The sequence below is a fragment of the Eupeodes corollae genome, chromosome 1, assembly GCF_945859685.1.
Source record: "Eupeodes corollae chromosome 1, idEupCoro1.1, whole genome shotgun sequence".
NCBI lineage: Eukaryota > Metazoa > Arthropoda > Insecta > Diptera > Syrphidae > Eupeodes > Eupeodes corollae.
In genome coordinates this window covers 31868417-31894284 of record NC_079147.1, presented here as the reverse complement: position 1 = coordinate 31894284, position 25868 = coordinate 31868417, and the positions used below count along the sequence as shown (strand labels likewise).

The following is a 25868-nucleotide window of genomic DNA, read 5'->3' as shown; positions in this document are numbered from 1 at the left end:
TTTAAGTACTTACTTGGAATCTGGTAAATCCAAAGGATATGATCGATCGATCGATATTTCGATCTTATTCTTCGCCTTCTTCTTATTAAATTCAGTTTCTTACATTCTTCCACTCTGTCCTGCACATTGCTCACGTCAGGGCCAGCAGTGTATAAATTACTTAGCCTTATACTTATTAGACATCTGAATATTATACCAAATGTCTTACAACCGTACGAACTAACAATATTGTCACAAACGTCACTTTCAAGAAGACATTTTAACGTTTCGGTTTTCATTGCATTAAAAAAATAAATAAATTAGTTTGCGCAACAGTCCTTAGAGAACCAGGGCATAGTAACTTACGATTCTAAACCATTTCTGTGTGCGAATACTGTTGTCAGGGATGGAGGGGACTTACAGTTTTAAGCCGAAACTGAACGGCTAATTTGACATCTTTCATAGCAAAAATTACTCTTGGAGAATTTGTCAATTCCTCGCAAAAGGTAGTAGGTACCCGTGACAAAAACTTCAACTGATATAGGCAGGGATCGAACTCACGACCTCTGGTATAACAGTCCAACGCACCAATTAATAGAAGCACACAAAAATTGGAAGCTTCTAAAAAAGCAAACATTGGAAACACTTATATTTCGTTGTTTTGTGTCGATTTTAATCTTGTTGTATTCAACCCCTCTTGTTTAAACAACACGTTCCAAAAATTAGTTAAAAATGCTGGTAGCAAAGTTAACTAGTTAGCTTGTTGTTTGTTATTACTCAAATAAAATCAAAAAATTAAAAAAAAAAATCTATATATAAATTGTCCCAAATGTGTTACAATCGCACGAACTAACAATTTATTTGTACCAATATTGTCATTTTCAAGATATTTTAAGCTTTCGGTTTTTTATTGTTTAAGACATTTGATAATTTCTGCGACGATTTTCTTAATGATGCAAAATCAACTAAGCATCTGCTCATTAAATTGTAAGAATTAAGAATACAATCTACCATCCAAAAAATTAAGTCACTAGTGTAAGAAACTTTTAGAAATGGTTCAATACATTTTAAAATAAAATCAAAATACCTTCTAGATGTTGGCTTCCAAGTTATTTTGAATAATTGTTCTAAACATTTATAATCATTCAAAGAAAATTTGTCAGTTAGCTTTAAATAAATCATCACCTTTTTTATGGCTGCGAAAACATTCACCCAAATTTTACCCAAAGATGAAATAATTTTGTCTACCATTTTTCAAGTATTAAACATCCTGAAATTGTGTGCTCAATGCTCATTAATTTTATTTTTAGTATCAACATATTCTAACATTATCATATTTTAAATCGACGCGAATCCTTCTTCTTTTGACCCAAATTTCAGACCCCAAGCGACTAGAATCGACTTATAATCTCATTGAAGCCGAAGTTTGAAGATTTTTTTTAAACTCTCTTAAATAATTAATAAATATTTCGTAAGTCTCAATACCTTATTCGTGATCAGTGAAAAATTTGAAGATCACGGATATCACCAAGTTTATAAAAATAATGATTTGGGTTTCCGTTGCATAGATACAACAATGTTCATTCTATTCCTTCATGTTTCCCTTAAAGCGAAGTCTTAAAATGCTTTCAATTTCATATTTTAAATATTTTTCACTTGAATGTTTTCAGTACAGTAACAATTATCATAAAACAATTGACTTCCTCCCCAATAAATTGTTTTTCGTATTAAATTTACCATAACACGTTGTTAAGTTATCAAAATGAAGTGATAACTAAGTCTCCACCATTAAGTCTGATGTTTAAAATCATTCACTATTGTCAATAATCATAAGATTCCTTCTGGCACAAACACCGGAAAGCCTTTCAATGACATTCTAAAATTTAATTATGTAAGCAAATTGTTCGACAGCGACAATGTTTATCTATTTTTCATTCATTTATACAAATTCACCTTGCTTAAGAATATTTTATTCTACGAAAACAATATAAGCATAACCTTTACCCAATTGATGAATAGTTGTGCATAAAGGTAAAGAGTATACCAGACTAAAACTGAATCGAGAAGGTGAGCTCTGATGGAGCTTAATTGAATTCTCATGCAAATCGGGAGCACAAATTTGCACATTTCTGTTCTTCCAAAAACACAGAACTCAAAATACAATTTCGAACACATCATTCCGTTTCATTTCATTGCATTTCGCATATATTTCTTTGTACATCCATTAAAGTATTGAAATTAAATTTTGTGTGTTGATTTTTCTTTTGGTTCTCTTCCACAGTCAGCCAATGAACCAGTTAAAGTCCATCCCGCCACACCGTACGATTATTCGACGAAAAATTTAAAAAACCAAATCATTACAAGACAACCAAAGGAGAGTTCATATCCGGCGGAAACAGAGAATTTCGAACCGAAAATTTCGATTCGAGAAAAACCGATTACTATGGACGAATATCCTCCTGGGAATACGATAACCAATGGCAATGGTGCACCTGGTCTGAGTCCTGGTGACCTGATGAGAAGTGAAACCATGGAACAGATCCGACTTCGACAACAGCAGCTCACAGCTGAGGCAGAAAAATTGAATAAATCCTCAACAGTGAATCATAGCATTCGAAATGTCGACCGACGAAAGATCCAATCGAACACAAAAGACATCGAAGACGATTCAGGAAACAATTTTGTTTCGGAACGAAAGGTTATTATATTACCAACATCGATTCCAACATCGAGATCGACTTTGCCAAATGTTTACAGCAATGCTGGAGGCAATGGGGTAAAATTGGACGACGTCGAGTTCCTGCATGCTGATGGGATTGTAAGGAGACGACATCGAAGAGGTAGAAAAAATCGGTACGTATACATCTTGTATGGTATATTCGAACAATCCTTAGCTTTTAGAAGATGATAAGAGAAGAGAGAGGAGGATGAGTGTGAATGATATACCTTCCGATTAACCGGTAATCGTAGGTTGGTTTATACATACGTATATTGGTTTTTCCCCCAAATAAAAAAAATAAAAGAAAAACGCAGGTGCTTGAATTGAGTTAATAAGATATTTTATTGAACGGTAACTCACTTAAAAAGGGCAATCAATTAAGTGTGGCCTGGAAGGTGAGGGTGTAAAAATAAAAGCTTTTAAGCCAAAATTATATGTTCGCTCTTTTTCTCCAATGAAAATTTAATTATATGATGCCTCATTTGGTCCAATGTACGACGAGTATTAAATGCTCTTTTATACTCGAATAGGTGTCTCATATAAAGTGGCTTATTAAAATGTTTACAAAATAACGAACATGAGAGTGATTTTAAGATTTACATTCTTCGATTTGTACTCGAGTAAACGTGTGAATGTAGACCAAGTATACATTTTTTGAAAAACGTTAATTGTTTGTGTTAACAAAACAAAAAGCAACTCAAACTATAAGTTTTGAAAATGCCTTATGAGCGGGAAGTTTAAATAAACACTTTTAGTGTCTTCAGTGAAATTCAACTCCTGATCTTAAATTTTAAGAAAAATGTTTGGACTTAATACCATAGCAGTGTTTAAAAAGCTAAGATCCATTTGCTTAGAGACCAAGACCTAACCGGACGTGAAATAGCTGATAAAATTTTAATGGCTTTAATTCTAACTTAAAAATATAGATTAGTACAGAAAAAACATCAAGGGAGGTAAAAAAATCACGACTCTCAAGTTAACAATACATTTTTCGAATATTAAAAAACTAAGTATGAAGTTAATTGTAGCTTTTTTGTTGTAAATTAGCTTTGAAAAAAAATCAGATTTTTTTACTCGTACTACTCTTTCCAAGTGTTTGTTGTCATAAAAAGCTCCGAACTCACTTAGGCCACGTACATATTATGAGAGGAACAATTGGAAATTAAAGATGGAAGTTCGTGAACATTATTTTTAAAACAAAAGTGGTCCGAGAATGGAGGCCTGAGGGATACCAGTAACATTTGGCAGAAAGCTATACGGAATATCACCGACTTGTACTGCCTGTCGTCTACGGGTTGTACGGGTGTAGGCCAAAGCCCGACGCAAAATTCACCAAGTTGTAGTCTGCAAAAGGCCCAGTTCTTGTGCACGGTGAGAAATAGACTGCTCAGGGTTCTGCTGTACACTTAATTGGACCGCGGCGATGTTCTCGCCCGACCTTGCATTCCTTGAACTTACGGTTGTTGGCCGATTGTTTACTGAATCGGTCATCTCGAATTTGGTAAAATGGGTGCAAACGCTTGCGTTAACGAACACTCATTTTGATAATAAAGTTTTTTCATTTAAACGTTTTGTTTAATCGTGCAACTCGCCATGATGATTTTGCAAAAGCAACTGAATAATAAACAAAAGATTTGACAGATGTCACCAAAACAAAAGGAAATGGCCGCTACGGGGTTCCAAAGTCTACCTGCACCAATTGAAAAGCCTTTATTAGGAAAGTAGATACGTGAAAATCAACAAATAAAAAGTTGAAACATTCCATAAGCTTACTACCTAATTTGACGAAGTTGACTCAGACTGTATCAAAAGCCTTTGTGAAGTTAAGAAAAAATAAAAACGGTACCTCATCATTATCCAATACTTACCTTAGGTCGTCAGTGACCTTTAAAAGCGCAGTAATACAACTGTGTTTCTTACGAAAACCAAACTATTTTTGGGTAAGTGCGAGATAAGGGTTGATTTTATTTTGTAGTATAGTTTTAAAGATTTAAGACAGGAAGGGCAATAGGAAAATAAGTCTGAATTCATAAACCTTAGCAGTTTTTGAAAGTCAAAAATTCTATGTGCATGTATTTTATTATAAAATACGAGTACAAGAGTACGGAAGGGTTAGACTTCTTAGAAGATATCCGTATTCCGAGATGGGTAAACATAGAGGATGGCCCCAGACAGCTCGAACTCCATGACGCATCTACCAAGGTATATGGAGCCGTGTTATATCTTCGAGTTTTAGGTGACAAGAACGGCATTCACACCCATTTACTCATAGCCAAAACTAAGGTCGCTCCAGTCAGTACAGTCTCTTTGCGAAGATTGGAACTTTGCCGAGAAGTGAGTTGACAAAATTACTCAACTTTACTAAATCAACCCTTCCGTTTACGAATATATCAGTCTTTGCTTAGATTTTGATTCCACAATCATTCTTTGTTGGATTTCTGGGTTGCCTTCAAAGTGAAATACGTTTATTGCCAATCGAGTTACCGAAATCAAAAGGCTGAAGAATGTTCGCATGTTGAACCCAGCGGATCTTGCATCCGGTGATGTTCTTCCATCCAAGCTGAAAAATAATATTATTTGGTGGAAAGGACCACCCTTTCTCTAGGAAATATATAAGTATTCCCTACTAGAAAAACCCACCCAATGTGAAACAAAAAGAAGAAAAAAGAGAAATCAAAACTCATTTAGCAATACAAAACACCGATAGAATTTTATATGTGCTTTGTAAACAATCCAAACTTACAAAAGCCTAAAGAGTTATATCCAATATTCAGATATTTATCTATAATATAAGAAAAGAAAAAACTTTTCAAAGAAAATCGGTTCTGACACCCATAGAACTCGATATTTCCATGCGAACAGATATCAAAAGTATTCAAAAACTTATGTATAATGATGTCATTAATAAACTATAGAAAACCATGATGGAATTTTGAATAAATTTAACTAAGAACATTTTGGTCCTTCGAGCCGGACAAAAACTCTCAAACTCACATCTAAATTTTCGCTAAGTGTCACGAAGTAACCGTTTCGTCCTATATATAATATGTAATATAATTATGTATGTTTTTCTTCAAAATTTAACTTTAGTACACTTGGGCGTAAACACAACTTTTTTATTTTATTTGAATTTTTAAATAATTTTACAAAATATTCAAACTGTATATTTTGTTTACTTTATAATATCTATTCATAATAAACTAGATAAAACGGTGGAAAGTAAATAATTAACCATTCAGTATTTTAAACCAACCTTATTCATTCTTTCTGAATTAATTATTTTGGCCAGAATTGTTTTTTTTAGAAAAATAGATGACATTCAGTTTCTGTAAAATAATGACAAAAATGTTTTATGGTTTAAGATTTCAGTGTTACGTTCTAATTAAGTTTTAATTCTTACATGATATATTTTAGATTGAGGTAAGCTTAAAGAACGTTATACTTTTTGTAATCCCATTTAATCTGCCCTGAATAATATATTCATATAGTGTACAATACACATAAAAGTATAAACTTCAACTAAATCCTTAATGAAATATTTAATTTGAGGAAGATTTTTGATTGAATTTTGAGTGGATTATGTACTGAATTAAATATAAAAGGGTTCTGAATATTGAATTTGTTATTAAAAACATAAAATATATACAACTCTTCAAATCTAAATAAAATAAATTAATAAAATTCTAAATTTCATCATTTATATTCATCCCATCAATGTCGCATCTACATATGTATATCTATAGACGTAGTTCTGAACCAACACGTGACTATAATGCTCGACTGGAAAAACTTAAAGCAGAACTAAATCGTCCCGTTTTGACTGCCGACGATAATCCAAAACTTCACAACCGAATTCACAACAAACATACAAAATCGCTTCCAACTGAATGGATATCAGCTACCGAATCCCTTGCTTCAATAACCAAACCCACAAGTGATATGTCTCTCCTTGAATCTGTGCCACCAGAGCCAAAAGTACTAGAAGTAGAAGTGGAACCAGAACCAAAGCACGAAGCAAAATCAGAAGCAGAAGCACATCCCCATGCCCATCATCAGACGTCATCAACTCCAGTTTCCCAACCTGCAATAGGAGAAGCTGCTTTATCAGCATCAGAATCAGCATCAGCAGATGTGCCAGCAAAGTCTCATCACAAATTCATAACTGCTAAAAGTTTTAATTATTCGTCTGAAAACATGGATGAACTGGAAATCCTCTCCAAAAGGAAATCAACGATGGACGCAATCAATGCCGAAGTGAACACATCTCTTGAAATGCAATTACGAAATGAGGAGTAAGTTTTCAATTTGCGATTTTATTTTCTTATTTTTTAAACTTTTTTTTCCAAAATAAAACACAAAAAATATTATACTGTATTTTTCAATATTCCATCATAAGTATAATAATTTTTGAGTTCATTTGGGCATGTCGAAATCGTGCCGGGGTATATAGGTTGGGTATGGGTATATATGGTATCTGTGGTTGCGTCTATATATGGGATAAGAATTAATTTTAGTTTTTGGGAAAAGTTTTTTGAATTTAAAACCAAAAATATAACAAAAAAAAAGAATAGAAATCTAATAAATCCGTTAGTCCAGTGTGTGCATTTTTGGAACATCCATAAGTTTAGGAAAGGTTCACAGTGAAAACTCTCTTAGAGGGATGCAAATGATGAAATGATTCCATGAGATGATACTCGTATACTTGAGCAAAAGAATGCTGATTTTAAATTAGAGAAAATGTGATGCCACACAAGAGTTCATGGTCAGTCTATGAAAGTCTTCCAAGAGTATTCTCTTACCAATTAAGGCCATTTTTAACGATCTTGGTTAAACAATGCAGAGAGTCAAATATCCGGATTGTTAAATGAAGAAATTGAGTTTCAAATAAATCCTCATCTGAATCATGATCCAACAGAACCTTCATTGGGCTTTTTAATGAAGTATAGGGATTTCCAATAAGAAGTTAAATTTTGACATTAACAATTGTAAAAGTGGAAGTATCCTATTGACAATGAAACATGGCTACAGTTGCACCTCTATACCCTTTTGCAGATGTCTAAGTTTCATTAATTTGTAGAAGTTTTATACGTTTATATATTTTGAAAATTCTTAAAGACTATTTTGAATAATTTTGTAAAGGTAAGAATTCCTGAATATTGCAATAGCTGGTAAAGACAGAGTGTGGCAAGGCATTCCACATTCGCATAGTACGGCTAAAGAACGAATCTCTGTACTTGACAGTACGACCGAAGTTGGGCTCGAGTGTATATTGATGAGCATTCCTAGAAGCGCGAGTATTACGGTTGAACTGTTTAAGGGGAGGAATGCAGCTGGCTATTTCTCTAGACCATAAACCATTAAAATAAAGGTAAAAGAGGGTATGACAAGAAACATTTCGACGATGTTCAAGTGACGTAAATGATCTTATGATGGTAATATCACCAATCAGTCTAAATGCTCTACGTTCAATACTGTCCAAGAGGCTTAAGTAAGTTGCAGGAGCACCAGCCCAGACATGGGAGTTATACTCAAGCTTTGGACGTATATAAGTCTTGTTAATAACAGCCAGATCAGAGGGGGAGAAAAACTTCTTGCATCGCCTTAGAAAACCCAAACATCTTGCGGCATTTTTGGCGACATCGCGTATGTGATCGTTCCACAAAAGGTGGTTGGTGATACACATACCGAGAATATCGAGATGTTCAGTTTCCTCGATGCAAGTGCCATTTATGGATAATATCAGAGGGGGTATATTTCGCTTTAACGATACAAGACAGCATTGGGTTTTCGAAGCATTAAATTCCACGCGGTTTCTTATTCCCCATTGTACAATGCTGTTTAGGTCGGAATTTAATGAGCTTATCATATTTTGTCGTTGCAGTTCCACATCCGAAGAAGAGGGGTGTGAATCTGAAAACGAATATGAAAAGCTAAGAGTGCTATCGTCAGCGAAACAATGTATTGGATTAGATGTTGCAGACAGGAGATCATTAATAAAAATGAGAAAGAGTGTTGGAGATAGAACAGAGCCCTGGGGCACACCAGCATTTATTTTGTGGTTTTCAGACTTGAATCCATCCAATACAACTTGTATTAAACGATTCGAAAGGTAATTACTAATCCAATGAACGAGGGATTCATGCAAACCGAAAGCACGCATTTTCGATAAGAGAGTCTGATGAATGCTCCCACATCCTTAACATTAAGTGTGCCATGACAAATTTGCTCATTTGAGGCTATATGTCTCCGATAATTTCACGAAATTAATGTTTAAGGTCTTGAGTACATTCTCGAGCAATGGCATGTACATTATTTCTTACGTGGCCCCATATAGGACAAATCTGCATATTAACGTGATTTCCGAGGTTCAAATTGGCATTATCACTGAATGTGTTTTCAAAACGCTACGTTTCTGGTGATAGACTTACTTTAATTCTTTTGTTAGTTTAATTTTAAAAGGCTTAAGGGCCCTCCTTTAATAAAAAAGGTGAAAAGGTCGTTTGTTTAAAACTTAAACCAAGTATAAAAAAAGAATCGATGAATTTGGGTTTTCGTCCTTTGAATAAGGTACAGCAGCACCTTTCTCAACTGATCTTGAGCATATTTACTAACGCTTTGATCGGGTGACTCTAAATTATTCGGATTACATTGGATGTGAAAACTGTCTTTTTAATTATAAAATACTAGCTGCTACCTGTGGCTTTGCCCGCGTATTAAAAGAAAATTAAAATATCACATGAAGACATTCAAGGGCAAGTATACATAAATGAGTTAGATGGTAAGCTTTCCACAAGCAAAAGAAACGAAGAGGGAATAAAATCAACGCTGTCTATTATTAAATGTTAGCTACTTTTAATGTTTAACCTTCCGTCTTATCAACTGCGATAGTAAAAATTAACTCTAATTGGGAATTGAACTTGAATAAGCAATCAAATTTTTAATACTGTTACAGAATAGTTTCGTGAGTAACTATCTTTATACGCCAAATTAAAGACTACAATGATAAGTCAAATAGTAGGCAGCTCCTAATGATATGCTACTTATTAGTGTTGTAAAAAAAGAAAACAATATATTTAATATCTTATTTTTAGTGTAACCTGTGGATCTGATGGAATGAGCTATGCATACGATATTTTATCATTAAACATTCTTCAGCCTTGTAAATACTTCCACCCAAAAAATCATGTCATAATATTGGTCCGTTGCGACGTGAAGGACGCACAAACAAACAAACACCCAAACTGACTTTCCCATTTATAATATTACTGTTGATAAAGATACCTAAAGTCATCTCTATGGCTAAGATAACCTAGGTTTACAGTTAGTTACACTATCAACCTTGATTCTATTTATGTTTCGGATATTTAGACCTCATAATATCTGAATACTTTAAAATCATATCGGATCTTAATCTATCTACTATTTGGATACCCGAATGTCCAAGAGCATCTAAAACAGTTCGGTTATCGATCAAAACAATTTTGATAACTCCGATTACAATATAGTTCTATTTACATGTTATCCGGATATTGGAATAGTCAAGCCTTTCACATTTTGTTTGAAAAAGTAAATAGACAAAAATTAAACCATTCCATATTAAGACTCCTGACTGTTTTTCCAACGTAATTTGTTTTGTAAAATTTCTTAAATTGAATAGTTTTTAATAAAATTAATAAAAAGAATTTAAAGAGATGGCTAAATCAAAAAATTAGGCAGCCGCAGCATTAGATTTCAAGTTTCTTTAAACAGACACAAGCTTTTCCTTGAGTCAATAATTTAACCCTTAGTCCTTTGCCAAAAGCATCCTTTGATATATTTTCAATATCAATGTTGTGTTTGACTTTTGTTGCGCACATCCTAAAGCGTTCTTTAGAACAAAACAGCAAAAAACTCTTTCATAGATAAATACCAAAGTTGAATTAAAAAAATAATCCATCATTCTATCAAAAATGAAAACCAAAATTCCAACACAGCTTCTCCAGAGATACCCATACAGCAACTTTACTATCTATCTACATAACAAAAAGTATATTTTACTAAAACAAGAAACTGAAAATAAAAAAAATATTGTGTCTTTTATGTTACTCCATCTACACAGGCATTTAAAACATTTGGAACACCATCATCGTACAGCGCGAGCAGTTACTGCCAAAAAGGAACGTGTCTGGGATTACGGCGTCATTCCATATGAAATAGATGGCAACTTTAGTGGATTTCACAAAGCGCTCTTCAAGCAAGCCATGCTCCATTGGGAAAATTTCACATGCATCAAATTCGTCGAGCGTGACCCAGAGAACCATCCCAATTATATTGTATTTACCGTCCGAAATTGTGGGTGAGTTTATCTTCTCTATATATACAATGTATATATCAATCTATATGCAAGCAGAGATCTATCTATACATTACATTGTAACTTGGAGGACGAAACTATAGCTGCATGCACTGTAGGTACAGACACACAAATTTTCAGCTAGAAAGCAAAGCGGATTATGCATGCGTATCCAGGAATGTTGGAGAATTAAGCACCGACATTGTGTGCACATACAATGCATCTAATAAAATTTCACCAGCCAGCTAAAAGTTTGAAGTTCAATTAAGGCCAGATATTTTTTGTGAGATAAAGGCTTAACTCTGAATACAGGTGGAATAATATTCGTAGATCAAAAATTTCAATGAAAATTTGGCAGATAATTATTTGCGACAAGTTTGAACTTGTGATTCGATGTTTTCTATGTTTTTTTCTTGAAGAAATTAGTGCTTGATATCAAATTAGAAAAGACCTTCAATTAATAGAAAAAAACATTTTACAATAGTTTGATTTTTTAACCATTTTTTTCGGCATGTTGCGTGTAATGTTTTCTATGTTTTTTTGAGCATCTGTTTATGTTCTTTTCGTTTGACGTCATGATGGCAAATAGTCTTTTAAAATTACAACAATGAAATTATCATAAGACCCAACAGTACATAACATAGAAATATATGTAGTATTCAATGCACATATCTAAAAATTTCAAATTATAATTACAAAACCTCATAAAAACGCTCTTTAAATCAATTTAGCATAAATATTACTAAGTATATGGGAAACGTAGAGATTAATAACAGCAAGTTATCTGGAAATTATTTAGTTTTTAGCATTTCAGTTAAAATGTAACGAAAGAAAACATATATAAAAACCTGTCAAAAAGGAAGCATGGAGTACTAAATTTTGACCAGTTATTGCACTTTAAGTTAAGTTAAGTTTTCTTTATTTTTGGTTTTTTATATCTTTACATATTTTAGAAAAGAACGAAGAAACTGAAATCGTCGAGATCAATTATTACCTATTTAATTTAACATATATAATATTAAAATTGTTTAGCTTAACCAAGAGCTATTATAAAGCAATTAGTTCTGATTCACTTGCTTTCGATGATATTTTTTTTCTTGTAATGTTACTATTGCCATTTAATTCAAACTTAACAAAATAGTCCAGTCAATGAACGAAAAAAAATGCCTTCAATTCAGAAAAAAAATCCAACAATTTTGAAACTTGTCACACTTCCTAGGGTATGAAGACCCAAACAAAAAGTCCCAAAGAATCATACTTGAGCTCTGGCGGCAGTTAAGAGAAACATGGAGATTGTTTCAATTTTTTGCGGTTATCTCGAAAACTATTTGTCGTATCAAAGAATTTTTTTCTACAAAATTAAAGCTCAATAAATTTTATTAAAAAAAGCTAATGCAATTTTGTTCATATCTGTTATAGTTTATAAAATAACTCTAGCGGCAGTGAAGACATACATATGGCTTTTTCGGGTTTATCTTGAAAACTATGGGTCGTATCAAAAAATAATCTTTTACAATATTTAAGCTTATTAAATTTCCCAAAGAAAAATGATATTAATTTGCTTGTACCTGTTTTAGTTTATAAAATAACTCTATAGGCATGTAAGAAAAATATGTCATGATTTTTTCAAACACGTTGAAGACTATTGTGTACCTACAAGCCTTCCATTAGAAAAGCAAACCGACGCACAAAGGCAAAAGCTGAAAAAACTACCTTGTGCTAAATAAACTGTATAACTTGGAGTACTTCCTTTGGAAACATTTCAGAAAACAGATGGCGGATTAAAAAATTTAGGTTTTGAGAATGTGAATGCGTGTCCCGAAGAACTGTTACAGACAAAACCATATGACACTCTTTGGTTGGTATCAAAGTTATTTGGCATTTACGATGTTCCAGGATGGAAAGGGTACAGATGCACTCAATAACAAGAGGCTTGTTTAGTGCAAAAACTAAAATCATTCCCCTTCCGTTCATAAACTCTTCACCGTCCGAATACAATACACTGCATTGCACTATAAAGGCAGTTTGTGGTGCAAATTTGACCAAAAATGCCTGGTCGTAACAATTGACCCGCCTCTTTATATACAAAGTTGTCGCAGCTTCTTCCTAGTCCCGTCTATCAAAATGTGTAGTCACATTGGGTGAATTTCACCTGTGTATGTCCTATATTTTTCCAATAGGTTTTCTGATCAGTGGAAGTGGCCTGTAAGAGTTAATGTGTACTATATACGACCGATTTCTCTTGAAAAGATGCTGCAAGGAAAAGCTTTCGCTAGAGCAGTTCGTGTTTTAATACTAATACAGACATCTTAACCTAATGTAATAATTGGACAAGTCGATATAAGCCAACTTGAATTAGAGGAAATCCAAAATCTCATGTAAAAATTTTCTTGATGAGTCTCCTTCGTTATGTGCACTAAAAAAAAACCTCTTTTGATCCAATAGTGAGAAACTCCAAACAAATCTAAACAAATTCAAATCTAATGGACCAACAGCAGCCTTATGGATTCAGTTGTTTAGTATGATTACATTGCTTGAAGAATTTAATATGGAATGCCCATATAAACTGTGTTAAGAATATGATTAAATATTTCCATGCCGCCGGACACTTCTCGTAGTGACTTACAATTCTCAACCATTTCTGTGAGCGAGCAATGTCGTCAGAGATGGAAGGGACCTACAGTCACGGTACGAGTACTACCACCTGTATTTGCAGGACATGATAAAACTGCCTTCTGTGATGACCCCAGATGAATTTAAAAACTTTGTGCAAGAGGGTTATTTTACTGTGAGAAGAAGTGACCGATTTTGAACAGGGGTGTGGTCGGACCAGACGATTGAACAAACTCTAATGCGTGGAATGAAGAGTATGGGTGGCTTGACAACAGGGCGTGGAATCACAGATATTGTACTTAGCAAATGGGTTCTAGGGCTGACTGCTACTCATGAAATTTTCTCATCACTCGAAGAATTCACTGGCGTTCTTTTTTATACTAGTGATCAACATGAAGATTTTGGGGGGGCACGTAAAATTAGAGATAATACAGACAATGCAATTTGCAAAGTTGTCAAATTGGTTTCAAAGTCATCATCCATTTCCAGTTACAAATTAAATCATGCCAATAGCGAGTGGCATCGTTGGAGATGTTAAAGTAACTTACTACAATACTTATTTTCTAGGCATGTAGGCATTGATTCATATAGTGGGCAAACGAGTTTCAGAAGTAAGAAGGGACATCAAAATTGAATACTATAGATTTTTTGTGGACAGTTACAGACACAAAAAAATGCATACCATATTTTTTTAGGTAATTTAATAAGCTTTCTTTTCGTGTAAGAAAAACACTTGTTTTCATTAAATGCCTATAGACTAAAATGAGTACAAATAAATTAATATAGTATTTCCTTAGGAAATTTAATAAGCTTTGATTTTGGAGAAGATTATTTTTTGATACGACAAATAGTTTTTAAGGTAAACCCGAAAAATCGAAAAAAAAAAACAATGTTTCTCTTTACTGCCGCTAGAGTTATTTTATAAACTATAACAGACACAAATAGATACGAACAAAATTTAATGAGCTTTAATTTTGTGGGACAACAGTTTTCGAGATAAACGTGAAAAATTGAAACAATCTTCATGTTTCTCTTAAATGCTGCTAGAGCTCATGTCCGATTCTGGTGGACTTTTTTTTTTGGGTCATCACCAGACATCCCTTAGTAAGTATGCCAAGTTTCAAAACTGTTGGATTTATTTTGAGGTGAAAACCTTCATTAACTGAGCTAAAATATTGAAGAAAAAAAATCTAAATCGTTACAATTTAAAACTGATAGTTAATTTAGCAAAAACACAACAAAAACATAGAAAATACGAAAACGAAATTTTAGATATCCGTTAATTTTTAAAAATTATCAAAATCATTAAAATTTTGAATTTTTTACTGGATTCCATGAGAACGCTAAAAAGCTCTATGTATTTTTAGCAGACAAACATAAAAAATATAAAACAATCACATTTGATTCGTCACCATATAATATTTTGAATAAGAAGTTTAGACAATTGAAGCTAAAATAAAGAAAAGACTAAGCATGAGAACTACTACTATTTGTGAACTTAGAAAAGTCATGCGGAATAAAGATACAAAATTTAGATCGGACAAATTGATATTATAACTTTAAAATCGCAAAATTTGATATTACAATTTTTGCATCCATCTTAAATTGGATGCAATGTTAAAAAGCTTTTTGATTGTTAAAGTTTTACGTACATAAAATTTAGTAGAAAAAGAAAAAGCATGAAAAACATAAAACAAGACAACTCAAATCAACTTAATTCGTTATTCGTTTCCTAAAACAATGTACGTAGAAGGGAAGCATTTAAATTATAGACTTTAGCATTGCAAATGAAATCAAACTTAAAAATGCATGAAAAAAAGAAATAAAGAGTAATAAATATTGAATGTAAGAATTTTGTCTCCATTTTTTTACCTCATTGCCATGTCTGAATAAGAAATTTGGACAATTAAAATTTTTGTTTCAAAATAAAGAAAAACGTAGCACGAGAATTACAGTTCACTCAAAGCTTGTTAACTTCATTTGAAGTTAAAAATTTCATCCAAAAACATAGAAAATTTAGATAGGGCAAATATAAATTATTGGAGCTCAATAGCAACATTCGGTAGAAGAACTTTTTTACCGGGTATAGAAAATGCTTTGAGATCCTTATGGGTATAAGTGAAGTAATGTGATTGATTGAAAAAAAAACATAGAAAACATACAACATCTAAATTAGATTATTAAAAATTCAAAATAAAAATCTCTGACTGTCAAAGTTCTGATGTCAAAATAATGAAGCAGAAAAAAAACATTGAATGAATAAATCTTAATCGTCTCAATTAGTTATCAGTTAGTTTAGCAAAGAATTTACAAACAAGAAAAATGAAAACTGTCTTGATGATGACACTTTTAGCTATCGGCAAATAATTTATGCTTTGCATTTAATCAAAATATCATAAAATAAAACTTAAAAAAGCCTGTGAACAAGTAACCAAAGAGTACTAAATTTTGAATGTAAGGACCTTTCCTCCGGTTGTTTCATTTACTTGAAAGGTTTTTTTTTAATTTCTTTTGTATTTTCCGACATAATTCATTTCAATTTCTCCCTAATTTCAAATGTAGTCACTTTTTGCCTTCTTCAAGGAGGTGCAGTTGAATCGTCAAAATAAGTATAGTTAAATCTAAACAAAATAATGAAAAACATACATAGCTCAAAAAAGTTTCACAACACATTATTTGTATGTTTTTATTGTTAGAGTTTGGTGTCATAATAACTTAATGAAAAAACATAGAAAACATAAAACGACTTAAATTTCGTTTTTTGCCCGATATGTAGTTCATTTAAATATTGAAAATATATACATACAAAACTTAGAACGAAATCGAAACTGTCAGAATTAGTTATCTGCAATTCAGAAAAACATAGAAAACTAACAATTAAAACATTTATGTAAATCGATACATATTTTTACTAGCAATTTTACGACGAGCCCAAGCAACAAATCATTAAATTAATATTCAAGAAGACTCTTTAGAGATTTTTTGGGCCATTTGTAAAATTATGAAAAAAAGCACAGAACAATAAAAATGTATTTGCCACAATGCAGTACTTCGTTCAAGAAGTTTTAACTTTTCAATTTTAATCTCAAAATAATTAAGTAATAGAACACATAGAAAAACATAGAATGATGGATTCAAAAATACTTTTGATGTGTGATTTGCATGTACATAAATAAGTTAAATGTCGTACAAATTTTGTATTTAGTAACCGTGCGTCTTTCCAAAAGAAGATACAAAAAATAAGAACAGTTTTAATCGTCTATAAAAAAAATCTTTACAATTTTAACGACCATTTCGAACTTCAACTTGGCTTTAACTCAAAAATGTTTATCCAACTTTTTACTTTCTGGTGAAATTTCTCCCGCTTACAAAACAATTTTTCAACCAATCTACATATTTTTGTGTCTTTTTTCTGTACCATTCACTTCGTGTGTACGAAACTACATTTCACTTGCCAATTGTAGTTGTATAAATGTATCTAACTATCTATCTTTTCTTTTCCTTTCCATACCATAAACATTATGTATCGGCTCCGTAAATAGATGCTGTTCTTTTGTTGGTAAAAGAGGCAATGGTCCACAAGCCATCTCAATCGGCAGGAATTGCGATAAGTTCGGCATTGTGGTACATGAGCTGGGACATGTCGTCGGCTTCTGGCACGAGCACACAAGGCCCGATCGTCAGGAGCACGTTGTCATCGAACACAATAACATAATGAAGGGACAAGATTATAACTTTAACAAGTTGACGCCAGACGACGTTGATTCCCTGGGCATGGCCTACGACTATGACTCCATTATGCACTATGCAAGGAATACATTTTCCAAAGGCACCTATCTAGATACAATACTGCCAATCGAAGTGAAGGGTAAAAAACGTCCTGAGATTGGACAGCGCTTGAGGCTGAGTGCCGGTGACATATCGCAGGCTAAACTACTCTACAAATGCCCCAAATGCGGGCGAACTTTTCAAGAGAATACTGGAAGTTTTGCCAGTCCGTCGTATTTCACACCAATTGCTGTCAATGAAACCGAACGCTGCGAATGGAGAATAACAGCCACACATGGTGAGAGGATTGTCCTGAGGCTTGAAAATCTGGTATGTTATTATATGGTACTCTGTGCTAATATATATGTAGAGTATATGCTCTGACTCTAAGCATTGACTCAATAAGTTTGAGCATATTCCTCCTTTACTCGTATATTTGATGTTGTTGCAACATTTCAAAAGGGAAGTGCTGTCAATGTTTTTTGTCTTTATCTCTATTTCTATCTTTATCTTTTTTGCTTTGTTTTGCTTTATTTTTGTTTGTTTTTGGTTTGAACATAGAATATATTCAAATCGGAGAAATGTCAAATGGACTATCTGGAAATACGTGATGGTTACTATTATAAGTCACCACTAATTGGACGATTTTGCGGAAAGGCAGCTAAGGAGGTCGTAACTACTGTCAGTAGCAGGATGTTGCTCACTTATGTTAATGGGCATCGGAATGCTGGTTATCGGGGCTTTAAGGCTGATTTTGAAGGTAAGATATTTTTTATATTTTTTTGTTTTGAAACAAAGTTTAAATATATGTAAATAATTCAAGAAACTTGCACTCTGTGCTGTGTTTTGTTGTTCAGTCTTCCAAAGATGTAATGGTTTGGAAGGTGATGTTGCCATTGCCTAGAGAAATATTTATAATGTTAATTTGTTAGAAGTCTATTGCTCTTTTGGTACCAAACTATAGTCTTGTCTAATGACGCCACCACTCACAATTTACATTAAACTGTCACTGGTGTACTTTAACGTAGCCGACGGGATTAAAATACTCTTCGTCAGAAAAGCCCAACTTACTTTGGACAAAAGTACTACAGAGTTAAAGGATTATCTGCATAAACACGGTCTTTCTCATAGCCTCACAAAATTATATATTTTTTTCATTTGATTTGACTGTCGAAGTTTGGTATCAAAGTCCAACAACATATTCTCCAAGTCGTATTTTCAATAGCAGGCAAAAAAAAGTCGGCCTAATTGACGGTGAAAGTCGTTCCATCGTCGTATTAGAAGAATTACAGAAATACCACATTTTTTTGTATTAACATGCCCACCAGGTGAGAAATGTGCTTCGTCGCTGAAGAAAATTTGGTTGAAAATCGCCGTACACCGCCTGTTGTTCAAGCGCCCATTCGAATTATCTTCGACGGTGTGAATGGTCAGCTGGCTTCATTTCTTAAGTATCAGCTGGACGTTACATAGATAGATGTAGGTGTAGATCTTAAAGCACGATACTTTTCTTTGGCAGATTCACTATTTTTTAGTTGGTTTTTACAATTTGTATGCGTTGTGCGATAGTTAAGCGATCCATTTTTGAAAATATCAGACTTTCCGCAGAAATAAAAATTGCTTTAACAACTTAGATTCACAAATGTCAAATTCCAATATTGTTAACGAAAACAAAAAATTCAAAAATTATGAAATTAAAATTTTTACTGAATGTATCTTCAACACAAAATATGATTAAATAGTACCAATTTATGTTAATTTTAGTAATTGGAAAGTTGATTTCGAAGCTCTGCAAAACTTGTTGGTGAACCAAACATATGAAAATATTTTATTAATTGGTGACTTAAACAGCCGAAAATTCAAATCAAATGGGGTGGCGCAACAGTCCGTTGTGAACCAGGGCCTAGTGACTTACAACTCTCAACCATTCCTGTGTGCGAGTACTGTTGTCAGGAATGGAAGGGACCTACAATTTAAGGCCGAATCCGAACGGCTAGTTTGAGAAAGCACTTTTTCATGACAAGAGTTACTCTTGAAGGATTTGTCAATTCCTCGCAAGAGGCAGTACCCGCGATCATTATTTTTTTTTTTTAATTCAGGTGGCACAGGCAGGGATTGAACCCAAGACCCCTTGCATGACAAACCAACGCACTAACCATCATGCCACGGGTAGCCGAAAATTATTCTTTCTTAAATTTTGAACAATTCGCATTCTCAAGGAAGTTTGTAGATTAGTCATAGTTTTGACAGTGATTTCTACTCATGATTGGTCTGACTATTGCTTAGCCAAAAGTGACTGGCTTGAAACTGACAATGATTTCGAGGTAATTACTGCTACCTATTCATTACATCTTCCTGTACGTGTCTCTTGCTAATTCAGGACCCACGAATGCGGTTACCGACAGTAAATTAAAAAAGGAATGCAAAAAGCTTCGTTGGATCAATACAAAATCCGATATTTTTAACACAGTTTGTGTCTCAACAGATTGCTGGACTCGCTCAGAAAAGAATGCAGAAAACTCTTGAACCAAGCCAAAGCCGCAAGACTAGTCTCTAACAGGGACTCTTACAAAGAATCCCTAAGAATATACAACAAGGCACTAAGGAAATCTAAGTAATATTCTTGGCGATCCTTCTGTGGCACGATAGAAGAAACTTCTGAAGCCTTTAGGTTACGGAAAATTCTTTCAACTAGTCCAGCGATGCCAAGCTGCTTGAAAAATGCAGACGGCTCCTTTATAAATTCAAATAATGAATCGCTGAACTTACTATTGGACACTCACTTTCCTGGTAGTTCTCTTACCGAAACTTGCAACAATTATATACGGTCAAGTCCCAATACAACATACTCACAACGTCTAATAACAAGGGACAAGCTACAATGGGCTCTCAACAGCTTCAAACCTTTTAAATCTGCAGGACCAGCCGAGTTACAAAAAACTTCTGGCATAATTGCACCAATCCTTGAGGCAATTCTTACCAGCTGTATTTACATGGCCCATGTTACCTCGGCATGGAGAGAAGTTAAAGTTGTTTTTATACCCAAAGCAGGTAAATGCTCGTTAGTCAATCCTAACGATCTACGATCTACAAGTCTATCTTCATTTCTTCTTAAGATCTTGGAAAGATTGATTGATATCTATTTAAGGGCAAGTATTGGTTCAAGACTTCGTTTTCGTCTGAACATGCCTACAGTTAAGGTAAATCGGTGGAAACAACGTGGGCACATCTGCAATCACAACTGTACATGTAGAGAGTTTGCTTCGACGGTTTGTTCATTTAATGCTGACTAGCAAAACAATCAACTCAAAACTGTGCAACTCTTCTGGCAGACGATTCGTTAATAGTGGGACACCGCAAGGTGGTGTTCTATCCCCTCTTCTCTGGAACCTAGTGGTGAATGAAATCCTAACTATTCTAGATGCGGAGGGTTTCGGAGTGATATCTAATGCGGACGACGTTGCTATAGCAGTTTTAGGAAAGCATCTTAACATCCTAAAAGAACTCTTACAAAATGGCTTGGACAGACTAATACTTTGGGCTGATCGGTGTGGACTGGGTGATAACCCACACAAAACCGAACTGGTCTTATTCTGAAGGAGATAAACCAAGAATGACATTGTAAAGAGAAGGTTACCACTTTTTAAAGCTATACAGGTATCGATTTGTCTACAAATTTCAAATAAATTATTTCCCTCTTCATCAATGACATTGAAGATCAAATTTCATCAGCTGGTTTTATACATGGAGATTTACTTATCAAGGTGCTTTTATGTATAGATGACCCTGCCATTCTTACTGATAGTCCAGAGACTTTACAGATCCAGATTAATTTTAGGATTTGGGAGCTTAAAATTAGTACTACCAAGTCAAAGGTCATGGTTTTTAGATCCCAAAACCGTAGTAACAGAACTACTCATAACTGGTACCTTGAAGGCTCAAACATAGGAGTAGTGACTGATTTTAAATAACTAAGACTTACTATAACACATTACTTAAATCTTGGTGCTTTTAGACAAAACAAAAATAATTAGCTATCATTTGTGTATAATCAAGCTTCTTCAACATAACTATAGCTCACTGCAGGAATGTTCCCTCCTATAAAACGATTTGCCATCAGAATGTTTCTTACCATTGACGCTACGTATTGATGATTTAGAAGCATTATGAAACGAATTGTGTGACCTTATTTGTATTATAGACGCATTGTATTAAAAATAATACAATAATCTGGACAAGGAGTCTGTTACAAGAACAACTTACTCTTTACTCAAAGTATGTCACGGGTATGACAACTATTTTCAAAACGAATTTACTGTCAATATTTAATTGTCCTAAACAAAAAAAAAATGAATCGTACAAAACACAAAATTTGCTTAAATATTTCTTGTTCAAATTTCACATTTTTCTTGCTTTAAATAAATTCATTTGTCTGAGAATCAGTTAACTAAATCTTGTACTTAAAATCGCTTTGACAAACTGAAAAAGCTTATTATTTTTGTATTTCAACATAATCGTCCAATATTTTTTAACTGATGAGTAAGTAAGTAAGTAAGCAATTCATTTATCTATAAATATTTTAATACAGTTTGAATAAACATAACGAATTTTATAAAGCTTCGGCATAGCCGTCAGCTTAGTTGGCAAAAGTATATAAAGCGATTTTAGTGCATGTAATAAAATTTAAATGAATTCATTTCAAATAATTTCTGTACTTATAAATTGAATTTAAAAAACAGTACAGTAATTTCCAATATACACCATTTAAAAGTACTATTGTTTCTTGCATTGTAAAACTGTTTTTCTGGAAAAATCTTAGTCTTTGGTGTCTTAACACTTTTCAAATGCTTACAAAATGGAAGCAGTCTTCTTTTGCTTTCATGTTACATAGAGTAGAGAATTGCTATAAATTTCCTTTGTATGGACTGCCATTTAAGGTTAGGAGCTCACATCTGGATTTGAATATTAACGATATATCTTTATAGCTAAATGTGTTTTCAAAATAATTTATTGATTAAAAGGTGATGATTTAGTTGTGAGTAAATTATTCTGCTCTCAGATTGCTCAGCCTCTGCTGCTAATGTTTTTCGAACAAAGTCTTCGTGTTTATGAATTATCTTGTAAAGCAGATCCTTTAGTTAAGCCAAGTTATTCAAATCAAATTGCAACCATTTGCAAGCCATTTTGCAACCCACCAGTTCTTATTCCGCATTTCATAAAGGAGTATTTTCTTTGTCAAACGAGCATCTGACAGAAAAACATTTTGGTTTGAGAAAATATTCCTCCATGTCATATTCAGCAAACTTTGCGAAAACTTCGCCTTTTCAATTAGATGATTTTTGAAATCCGTCGTTTTGTTCAATTTCACGCCCAAATAATTGTAATATTTAGTGATTTCAAGACGATAACCATTAAAGAACCAACCTGTCATAACCAAACTGTGAGAATATTTTTTAAATACCATGATTTTGGATTTCCAATACTTATTGCAAGTCCCCATATGTTGCAGTATGTTGAGAACTGATTTATCATAAGCTGCAAATTTTCTGGTGACTCTGAAAGGAGCATTAGATCATCTGCGTAGAGTAGAACATTGATTGTAGTGTCAGCTATCTGAATCCCACCAGGAAGATATTTGTCAATATCGTTAACGAACAACGCAAACAGCAAAGCACCTTGTTTAACACTAGCGTTAGTATAAAACCGTTGTGAGAACGTAGATCCATCCCAAACCGCTGCTTTTGTACCAGTACCTATACATATTCCTTAATACATTTAAAATCAACAAAAAAAAGCGTCATTTTTCTTATTTCTGCATTGGAATGCTTTGACAATTGACGCTAAAACAAATATCTGATCCACAATACAATAGTTTTTCCTGAAACCTGCTTGAAAGTAAGTTATAATGCTGTTATTATCAACCCACTTTTCTATTCTGTTCACTAAATGACCGCAAAATATTTTAGCCATAACATTGATTTCATAAATGATACTCCCCGTTTGTTTGTTTGGGTCGGGTCACCTTTCTTATGAATATTGAAAATAACAGATTTTTTGAACGAGGAGGGAATAAAGTCGGTTGAAAGAATGATGTTGAAAAGCTTTAACTTATCAATGAAAGCTGGTGCTGCATTTTTGAAGTATTTATATCGAATTCCGTCTTCACCTAGTGCTTTTCCATCTTTTGCTCTTTGAAGTACGATTTTTATTTCATTTACGTTAATTTAACAGTCCAAAGTTTCCTCAAGAACCAATGGTTCTGCATAAGCAAAGAACAAATCAGATTGATTTGAGAGCAGGTTTTTGAAGTGAAAGATGATCCGCAGACAAATTTGTAGCAATTACAAAGTTGAATCCATTTATTTCTTTGGCTTAATTCCAAAAATCTTTCGAATTACTAGCCAGACTTAAAGATTTTCGTTAAACATTTTCAAATTCAGTTTTTTTTGTGCGACATAATTGCTTGTACTTGGAATTTGATTCAACGTCCTATTTTCTCAGTTCCCAGAACTTGTAAAAGGGCAAATGATTTTTTTCAGGTTTTCATACATTCTTTATAAAAACCATTTTGATATTTGTAATACAAGCAGAAGGTTGAGCTGGTGAAGAATTTCGTATACACTAAATAATTTACTTTGAAAACAATTCAATAGATCCATTAACTGAAGAAGTCTCTTGAAATATGCATATCTAGATTACTTTGGTAGGTATTCAAGCTTTCATCCTTCCATTTAAGTCTTGGTAGTAACTTTAGATGTTATTGTTGAAATGTATTTTCATCGTTCCATTCTAATACAAGAGGCATATGTTCAAAATAGGTTTTATACTCAACTACAAATTTTGAAACCAAGTTAATCCAATCATTACACGCTGTGCAAAAGTCGATAACAGATTTCCCTTGTCCTCCAAGAAAAGTGTAGTGGCCCTCCGTATCACCATAAGTGCATCCATTTAAAACGATACATTCGTACATTTGCAGCATTTTTATAAGATCTTTTCCATTTTGATTGCAGATATCATTTTTCGACAGTCGGTTGATTGTTGAGATAAGAGTATTGCCTAAAGGTTTCGTGGTGTGTATTTGCATACTACTTATTCTGGCATTGACATCCCCGATTAAAATAACACTTTTATTGGGCATGTGATTCATAATGTTGTTTAATTTTTCAAAATCCTCTTTCCACTTGTTGCAATTAATGTAAACTAGTGATTCTATCCCAAGGGATATTTTTAAAGATTCCAGCTCCATTAATATGAAGAATCGAAAATGAAGAAACAAGTTTATGGATCATGACAACAAATATAGGTATGAATTAAAACTTCCATTCGAAATCAGATTTATTAAATATAAGTAAACTGTTAAAAATGAATTATCTGTCAAATTAATTAAAACTTGTACGTTAGTTGACTAAATAACCATTTTATTAATTAAAACTACGAGTTTTATTTCCAACTTTTGCCCAATGAATCAATTGTTCACATTTCTTCTCATAATTTGCTCTTTTCGATGATCTAACTTAAGGGAAAGAATGTTTTCCTGAATCTTGAAAAAAATGTACACTTCAATTTCAATAGAAAATGAAATAACTTAGCTATTTCAATTAATGAGTATCGAATTCTTAGAAATTGTTTATTTTGTTCGTTTTTAAAACCTTTTTCCTATGAAAAACAAGAAAGTTTTTGTGTTTAAATGAATCGTTATTAATTGCGTTCTTTGGTTACAAATCACGCTCAACCCAACCACACCCGACTGTTTTTAGTCGGTATATTATACCTATACCACACCTTAAGCTATATCGAATGTATATAGGATAACCAGCATCGGCTTATCGAGTCCAACTTTTACAACATAACTCCACATGCTTGGCTGAATTCTCTAATTCACTGTAACTAATGTTTATTTTCTTATTTCCTTTTTAAACACATTGTTGTGTTTTGGCTTTGGAAAAAATGCACTCGCCAAAAAATAAAGGAATCGAAAAAAGGAAGCTTAAACTTCTCCATATATTGCTTCAACTGCTGTGAACATTTCCATTTTTCCAACCAAACGAAAACGACCAAACCCAACAACGAACATTCTAATTCAAACCCACAACGACCAACTAAAAACCCTCTTAAACCTAAAACCATCCTTCTCGATCTCGATTCAACAATACATCTACACTGAACAAACGTAGGTACATGTAAAGTAAAAGAAAATAGAATTAGGAAATTCCTGTTCTACCATTTTTGTTTCATTGTTACTTCGTATTGATCAGAGTCGTAGCTATTCAGGATGGTTTGGTTCTTGGGGAGGGTGATTTATTTGGTATTTTAAAACCAGGAAAAACTGAAAAATGTGGTTAATTGCTAAAAATTCATAAAAGTCCAGCGAAATTTCGGATTCATCTCGGAACGAGTAATAGTAAGCTATCTTTTGGCGTTCGAAGCATCGTGTAAAACGTCTCATTAAATCTCA

The 25868-nt window shown here is 33.3% G+C and overlaps 1 protein-coding gene across 1 annotated transcript in view; it reads left to right on the top strand.

Moving 5' to 3' along the window:
• LOC129954134 (dorsal-ventral patterning protein tolloid) overlaps positions 1 to 25868 on the top strand; it is a 210977-nt gene that overhangs the window by 163843 nt on the left and 21266 nt on the right. Inside the window, exons 4-8 of the mRNA XM_056067834.1 lie at positions 2261 to 2832; positions 6442 to 6990; positions 10797 to 11033; positions 17185 to 17740; positions 17972 to 18170. Of these exons, the coding sequence (XP_055923809.1) occupies positions 2261 to 2832; positions 6442 to 6990; positions 10797 to 11033; positions 17185 to 17740; positions 17972 to 18170 (2113 nt within the window). The remainder of the gene's footprint in view (positions 1 to 2260; positions 2833 to 6441; positions 6991 to 10796; positions 11034 to 17184; positions 17741 to 17971; positions 18171 to 25868) is intronic.